Source organism: Diabrotica virgifera, chromosome 2 (genome assembly GCF_917563875.1).
Source record: "Diabrotica virgifera virgifera chromosome 2, PGI_DIABVI_V3a".
In the NCBI taxonomy this organism is placed as follows: domain Eukaryota; kingdom Metazoa; phylum Arthropoda; class Insecta; order Coleoptera; family Chrysomelidae; genus Diabrotica; species Diabrotica virgifera.
In genome coordinates, this window is record NC_065444.1 from 74,965,568 (window position 1) to 74,974,623 (window position 9,056).

At 32.6% G+C, this 9,056-nt stretch overlaps 1 protein-coding gene across 1 annotated transcript in view; it reads right to left on the bottom strand.

Moving 5' to 3' along the window:
• Positions 1-9,056, bottom strand: part of LOC114333511 (juvenile hormone esterase) — an 81,244-nt gene extending 72,188 nt beyond the window's left edge. The window contains exons 1-2 of the mRNA XM_028283396.2: positions 8,891-9,056; positions 4,217-4,351 (exon numbers count right to left, since the gene is read on the bottom strand). Coding sequence (XP_028139197.2) covers positions 4,217-4,351; positions 8,891-8,938 — 183 coding nt within the window. The 5' untranslated portion in view covers positions 8,939-9,056. The remainder of the gene's footprint in view (positions 1-4,216; positions 4,352-8,890) is intronic.

Sequence of the window (9,056 nt, forward strand, 5' to 3'; positions counted from 1 at the left end):
AAACTTAAACTTTGTCTAGCAGTTATCGATAGGGCATCCCTGCCATTTCGTTTGTTGCAATCCGAGACTGGACGCCGGGGATTATTCTGGTTCAGTCAGAGAGTGCTTTATATACACCTCCTGACGAGATACTAATAAGTCTCGAAACCGGGTGCTTGCAGAACTCTCTGATTGAACTAAAATATAATACGGCTTTAGTTTCGTACTGCAACGAAATTTAAAATGTTAATTCATTTTTAACTAAAGTTTTCGTTTATTGGTAGTATAATTTTTGACCATGAAGCGGTAATTTTTATCATTTTTTTACACGTATATATTCCATGCTGCTGTTTTATTAGCGATAGACGTTTTACTAGGTTTGTTCACCATCTGGAAATCGATTTTTGACCCTTCGCTTCATTATCGATCATTCGCTATCTGTACACTAAACAGATACGAAGCGAGTTTCGCTTTTAGGTTTTCATTATTTTCTTAATTCGATAGGATTCTATTTCTGATTTGTATATTAATTTCTTCATTTTTTTCCATTTTGCATCTAATGAGCCCTCTATTTTAATATTGTATTGTTGTTGTAGTGCATTATTTATTTTATTCTTACTATAGAATATAAGAAAACTAAAAATATCTTTCATGAGTTTAGGTATAAGGGAATGCTTCATAAAAATGAAAGAGTATCGTAAATGCAATCTTTGGAAAAAATAAAATATATATGTTTATACATGTACATAATATATACCTATGTAATATCGTAATTTCTTGTGTAGTTCAACTTGTATACCAATAGTTCAATGATTTATGTTAAACTTGATTTGAAAACTAGAACATATTGTTTACCTCATTATGTAAAATAAATATTTATTAGGGAATTATTTATTATTTACCAGGAAAATGGACCAATAAGTTTTCAATTTAAATATCTTTTAGTAATATTTTTAATAAGGCCCATGGACGCTTTTAGAAGATCAGTAGGAGTGTCACGCAGAGAGAGAATACGTAATGATGACATAAGACAGCGAATGGGGGTTGACGGCTCTCTAACAACAGACATAGAAAGAAAACAGCTGATATGGTACGGACACGTCCAGAGGATGGATAACTCAAGACTCCCTAAAATAATTATGCAATGGGTACCACCAAACCGCAGAAAGAGAGGAAGACCCAAGAAATCTTGGAGAGAGGGAGTAACGAAGGCGATGAGCGCAAGAGATCTTAGAGAGGGCCAATGAGATGATAGAGTGTCATGGAAATTAGGCATCGGACAACGTCGCAAGACGTTTTAAAACCGATTGATATATATAATATTTTTAATATTTTTCAATATTATTAATGTTGCTATTAGGAACGAAAACTTTACCTTTCAGTTGCCAGATGACGCTAGTCACCTACTCCATACACGTCAGTTGCAATGCGGGGATAAACTTTCATGGTTGGGTCACTTCGAGCAGAGAGCATCAGGTCTACGCCTCTCCGATGATGACTCCAATAAGAGTCGAAAATCGTCTATTCAGAGTGCTGGACTGCGCTCCCTGTTCTAAGTGAAAAATAAGATTGTTTTGCCTTCGCATTGCAACTGAATAAAAATGGTATACATTTTTATTTTATATTAGTATTATTCCTATAGGGTAACTAGGTCCATTTTCCGTTGGAACTTTACCAAGCTGCAGACGGGGGTTGTGAATTGCAACTTTTTAGAATTCTCTCTTGTCTTCACTGCAGCATCCATCTGGCTTGCAAATTTTAGAAGCCATGGAGGTGTTACCAGGGAAATGGACCAACAAGTTTTCAATTTAAAAATCTTCTAGTAATATTTTTAATATTTTTCAATATTATTAATGTTGCTATTAGGATTGAAAACTTTACCTTTCAGCTACCAGATGACGCTAGTCACCTACTCCATACACGTCAGTTGCAATGCGGGGATAAACTTTCATGGTTGGGTCACTTCACTTCGAGCAGAGAGCATCAGGCCTACGCCTCTCCGATGATGACTCCAATAAGAGTCGAAAATCGTCGATTCAGAGTGCTGGACTGCGCTCCCTGTTCTGAGTGAAAAATAAGATTGTTTTGCCTTCGCATTGCAACTCAATAAAAATGGTATACATTTTTAGTAAATATGTATTTATTTATTTGTCCTTTATATAAACTCTGTTTACTTTATAGCGATTTCGAAATAAAACTGGTCATAACTCGTTAAATACCCTGTATAGCAGTGCCAATTCTTTGAGTTGTATGAGAGAAATATAAATATGAGAAAATATATAGAATGTCCTATTATAGCATACTACTAGTTATTAATCACCCTGTGGAATTTGGCGTATTATCTAAGCCTGGAAAATATCATTGCCTATATTATTTCTAAATAAGTTTTTGGATATACCGTAGCATACCTAACTGAATTGTTGACTAATATCGCACTAAAAACTCACCCTGTATATTAAAAAAAAATTCGGTATTATTGTTGGTCTGCTATAACTTTTCCCATACGTCACGATTCATTGTCAAACAAATTAAGTCAAAACATAAAGTGAAACGAATGTGTATATACATTTTGTATACTGTATACTATACAGTGATGAGCGCGCTAGTAACCGGCAAAATAGCGCAAAAGATGGAAAACGCATTATAGTCCTGTCGCCAGGGGGGGGGGGAGTACAACGGCCTCCTTAATTCAGATGGACTTCCCAAGTTTTTATTATGTATTTTGACCCGTAGAACACGAATTTTTTTTGTAACAGTTGATCCGGATGTCGATAAGTTTGTTATAAACAAAGAACTTGAGGAATTACATAACAGCGATTTTTCGCAAAACAAAAGATTTTTTTGTATTTCTTGGGCGATTCTCAGCAAAAAATGGTCTTACAAGTATTTTCGTAGGATGCATAGTTTTAGAGATAAACGCGGTTAAACTTTCAAAAAATCGAAAAAGTGCAATTTTTGAACCCGAATAACGTTTGATTAAAAAATAAAATAGCAATTCTGCTTACTGCATTTGAAAGTTCAAGTCAAATTCTATCGGTTTTAATTATTTGCATTGCTAAAAATTAAGTTTTTATTTGTTAAAAAAAGCCATAAACACATAGTGTTTCCCGTGGCCAATGCATGCGTTTTAATGTACGTATTCTACGTAGAAATTGTGTGCATGCGCGCCTACTCGTTCGATTTCAAATGGGAAATGCATTGAATACATCATTCAATCACTATGTGTTTATACCTTTGTTTAACAATAAAAAAATTAATTTTTAGCAATGAAAGTAACCAAAACCGATAGAATTTGACTTGAACGTTCAAATGCTGTAAGCAGAATTGCTATTTTATTTTTCAATCAAAAGTTATTCGGGTTAAAAAATTGCAATTTTTCGATTTTTTGAAAGTTCAACCGCGTTTATGTCGAAAACTATGCATCCTACGAAAAAACTTGTAAAAACATTTTTTGCTTAGAATGATCCAAAAAATACAAAACAATGTTTTGTTTTCCGAAAAATCGCTGTTATGTGATTCCTCAAGTTCTTTGTTTATAACAATCTTATCGACATCCGGATCGACTGTTACCCAAAAAATTCGTGTTCTACGAGTCAAAATACATAAAAAAACTTGAGTAAGTCCATCTGAATTAAGGAGGCCGTTGTACCCCCACTGGCGACAGGACTATTAAGTTGTGTAAGTAACATATAAATTGACATTATATTGATTGTTTCCCACCTTTAGACGTATCAGAGGAGTGTCAACTAAAACTGTCACTGTGACAGTGGCATTTCTCAAACTCGTCCGATATATCTAAAGGTGGGAAACAATCAATATAATGTCAATCTATAAGTTACTATCGCTAAATTTAACACCTCCACTAGGTTCATCTGTTTTTATCTCACAACCTAATATGTTTCCATCTTTTGCGTTATTTTGCCGGTTATTAGTGCGCTCATCACTGTATACTACACACATCGGCGTACGTTTCACTTTATGTTTTGATTTAATTTGTTTGAAAATGAATCGTGACCCATGGGAAGATTATAGCGGACGAACAATATAAATACTGCGTTGAATACGATTTTGACTTAATATTACCAAAAATGTTTGTTAAAAAGATTGGCCTAACCAGACTTTACAATGACATGTCCAATCAAAAATTTCACGTCATTATAAACTGAAAGAAATAAAATAATTATTGGTACTATGGGCTTCTTATGTCGATGAAATTCTGTTCTTCAATGCTACTTACTTTAAATCGCAAGGATCCTACGGGTGGCTTGGCAAAAGGTATTTGTTGAAAAGCGAAAAATGATATTCCCCTTTGAGAATATTCTTGTCTTCCACGAATTTTTCCATTTGGAGTTGTTACAATTATCTCAGCGTTCTGAAAAAAATGAGCACCTTTGTATTATTGTTGTACCAATATAACTTTTATATATGTATATAGTCATACTACACATAGTTTCAAAAGTTATGCATCACCCCTCGAATTCACGATATTTACGCTTTTATAAATCCGTATCTTTATCACATATTTAATGGGCCTTTTTTATAAAAAATATACCTTTCTGGCTTTTTATTTTATTTGAATACCCATTTAATTGGCATGGTTTTGCCAAGGTGTAAACATTGGAAAAAATTTATTTTGGTGATATTTTTAAAAACGCGATTAAAAATGAATCGTACTTTAATTTCTGAGTTGGACCGTATAAGAATTATCGATTTAGTTGAAGAAGGCCATTCACAGCGGTTCGTGGAGGAAAGAGTGGGTGTTTCTCAGAGTGATGTCTCACGGATATGGAATAGGTTCCTGGAGGCAAACTCGATAATGAATAGAGCTCGGTCTGGTCAATGATCGACAGAATAGACATATCAGAATTTCCATCCGTAGAAATTCTTCTATGTCTGTACCAGCCCTCCAAAGAGAATTCAGGCATGCTACAGGAGTCCGAGTATAGTTGTCTGCAATAAGAAGAAGAATTTTATACTCAGATTTGAGGAGTCGTCGACCAATAAGAGTTCCTCAGCTACAACCTAGACATGTTTTGGACCGCCTCCAGTGGGCTCAAGAACACATACAGCTCCTCCAACAATTTTGGAATTTTGCGCTTTTTTCAGACGAGACCAGAATCTGTTTAAATAGTGATAACCGGCGAATTTGTGTGTGGCGAGAGCCAACAAGAGCTGCACAACTAGCCACACACGAATTCGCCGGTTATCACTATTTAACTAGATTCTGGTCTTGTTGGAAAAAAGCGCAAAATTCCAAAATTATTGGGGGAGCTGTATGTGTTCTTGAGCCCACTAAAGGCGGTCCAAAACATGTCTAGGTTGTAGCTGAGGAACTCTTATTGGTCGACAACTCCTCAAACCTTAGTCTAAAATTCTTTTTCTTATTGCAGACAACGATACTCGGACTCCTGTAGCATGCCTGAATTCTCTTTGGAGGGCTGGTACAGACATAGAAGGATTTCTACGGATGGAAATTCTGATATGTCTATTCTGTCAATCATTGGTAACTCGGGGTCTACCAGACCGAGCTCTATTCCATATCGAGTTTGTCTCCAGGAACCTATTCCATATCCGTGAGACATCACTCTGAGAAACATCCACTCTTTCCTCCACAAACTTCTGTGAATGGCCTTCTTTAACTAAATCGATAATTTTGTTCTGAAGCTATTTCCTTGTGGCATTTTTATAATTAATATTTTCTATGGGAAATAAGCCACAATTTTACTAAAAAATTAATTTATTAACGTTTCGAAGCCCAAATCGGGTTTCGTTGTCAAAATACAAAATACTAGTATTTGGTATTTTGACATCGAAACCCGATGTGGGCTTCGAAACGTTAATAAATTCATTTTTTAGTAAAATTGTGGCTTATTTCCCATAGAAAATACTTAATTATAAATCGACAATTCTTATACGGTCCAACTCAGAAATTAAAGTACGATTCATTTTTAATCACGTTTTCAAAAATTTCACCATATTAAATTTTTCAAATGTTTACACCTTGGCAAAACCAGGTCAATTAAATGGGTAATCAAATAAAATAAAAAACCAAAAACGGTATATTTTTTATAAAAACGGCCCATTAAATATGTGATATAGTTACGGATTTATAAAAGCGTAAACATCGTGAATACGAGGGGTGATGCATGATTTTTGAAACTATGTGTATATAGAGGTTCAAAATTATGGAATAAATTCATTTTTTTCGAAAATAGGCCACTTTGGAGAAAAGTCCCGAGACAGGTCGATTTGCCGCTAGAAAATTTTTTAATGTTAATTTCCCCAAAAAAAAATACAACATGCATGGTAACAACACTACTAAGATATTAATTAAAGCTGGAGGTTCAGATATTAAAACAAGTGAAAGATCGAGTCTAACGAACTGTCTGTACATTTCAAATAGAACACCCTGTATAGTTTTAACGTTTTGAAGTCTTTAAGAAATACTGATTACTTTTCATGTAATGTTCCCTATTCTAAATGCCATAAGTTCGGAGTTATTGCTACATTGGTTTCAAATTTAAACCATTTTTTTTACAAATTGTAAAAATAAATTTTTTCGACACCGGCAGATAGATTTTTTGAATCATTCGAAACAAAAAAGGTATTTTGTAATTTTTCTCTTAAGTTGATCGTTTTCGAGCTATAAATATTTAATTAACTAGTTTTGATGGGAAATAAGCCACAATTTTACCAAAAAAATGATTTTATTAACGTTTCGACGCCCAAATCGGGTGTCGTTGTCAAAATACAAAAATCTTAATGTTTTTTGTATTTTGACAACGACACCCTATTTGGGCATCGAAACGTTAATAAAATCATTTTTTTAGTAAAATTGTGGCTTATTTCCCATCAAAACTAGTTAATTGCAAAAATGCCACAAGAAAATAGCTTCAGAACAACATAAATATTTAAAACTAAAGACAACAACGAAAAATGACAATTTTCAAGGATCAAAAACATAAGTAAAAAATATCATTTTTGAAATGACGAAGTACCGAAATTTAAGTTCAAACCTTATTCTATCTTGAGTATTTTGGCATTATTTCGTTTTAAAACATTGTTTTTTAGTTGTTAATGCAACCCGATTGTCCGTCTTCCCATAAGGAACCTTCCTCATTAACAATTATTAAAAAAATATATTTTATCGCCAACCCTCACTAAAGTCATTCATTATTGTACTCATTTGACGCCATTTGCGGCAGAAAAGTAAAACTTTATTGTACTGAAAGAAGAGTTTTACTTTACCTACCGCGATTAATCAAATTAACTGAGATTGAATGTAAGCGGTCGATGGCAGTAATCGATTATTTATTTGAGTGAACTTAAAATTTATTTAGTTTAATTATTAAAAATATTGTACAAAATTTACGTTATTATTAATTAAATTTATGCCAGAAAGTGAAATTCTCTAGTATTTTGCAATTATATTCATAAAACATAAATCGGAACTTTACAGATTTAGTAATTAGGTACTTATTCAATATTGATTACTTGAACAACTATCGATTAAACATCGAAATGGGCCATCATGCTCATTCTGTCATCGTCATTACTGTCATACGAAATTTTTATTTCGTCTAAAATTAATAAAATTCTTAAATATTTTAAGTTTTGTATTAATGCAAATATACAGGGCTTTTCATTCACAGTCATTTGTTTCGAGCTTCTGTCATATGTCGTATAATCCGTGTATATTAATATTATACACAGATTATACAACATATGACAGAAGCTCGAAACAAATGACAATCGATGAAAAGCCCTATTATGAAATGATGTTTTTTTAATTCGATTATATATAGGACAGTGACAGATATTAATGATAATTTGTTAGCAAATATATTTATTTAGATTTTCTATTATTCATCAAGGGAAAAGCAACTGCGCTGCGGAAGCCTACACTTCATAAACAATAGAGAGTTATCAAGTAACTCTATGAGAATACGGTAACGTTATAAATAACATGTAAAGTATACAGTAAAATAGCGTTACCGTATTCTGCTAGGGTTACTTGATAACTCTCTAATAACGTAACTATTAACGGTATTTTTAATTTTTGGTATTTTAATTCCCCTCGCTCGCTAACGCTCGCTCTGCTCATAATATTAGACTCGTTCGATAAAGAGTAACTTTACTGACTTGGTATATAAATAACTATTAGAATAAAACATGGCAAACATTATTTTTATTATTGGTAGAACTTGAATGTAAGTAGGTACTTGATGATTACAAAAATAAATTTTTTTTGCTTGTGTTTTTGAGCCTTGAAAATCTTCATATTTCGTTTTTTTTTTCAGTTTTAAATTGTTCATCACTCGAAAACACTCAACTTTTTTTTTAATCCAAATGGACCTTTTTTTATTTCGTATGATCCAAAAAATCTAAAATAATATCTGCCAGGGCCGAAAAAATTGATTTTTATAATTTGGTTAAAAAAATGGTTTAAATAAATGTAGCAATACCTCCGAACTTATGGCATTTAGGTATAGGGAACAGTACATGAAAAGAAAATCAGTATTTCTTAAGGCCTTCAAAACGTAAAAATATACAGGGTAGTAAATTTGAAATAAGTAAGTGCATTAAATTTTCAGAAAAACGGAAGATCTAACAACAATGCAAATACCGCCATAATATCGACCGCAACACAAGATCCTTATTTACTAAAACCTATAGAAATCGTGCACGCAGTTTTCGAAATCATTGAGGCGATTCATATACATGTACATATAAAACTTACTTTGTTTATTTGAAGATGGATGCTATTATTGATTTAATTATGGATACCTAAGTCTAGATACATATATTCCATAATTTAAAAAAATATTTAAATAATTTTGTTAATATGCTTTTACTAAGACGTTGTGATTATTGTTACTAAATTAGCCATAGGAAAAAATAAAGTACTTACAATGCAAAATAACAGCGAGAAAAGTCCTAGAAAGTAAAATAAACGCATCTTACTTATTATAAATAACTGGAAATGCAACTCATCTGCAAATATACTAATTAATACTATTACAAAAATATGAAATTGATTCGATTAGTAAGCTATTTATATTAAATTTATCTACTCA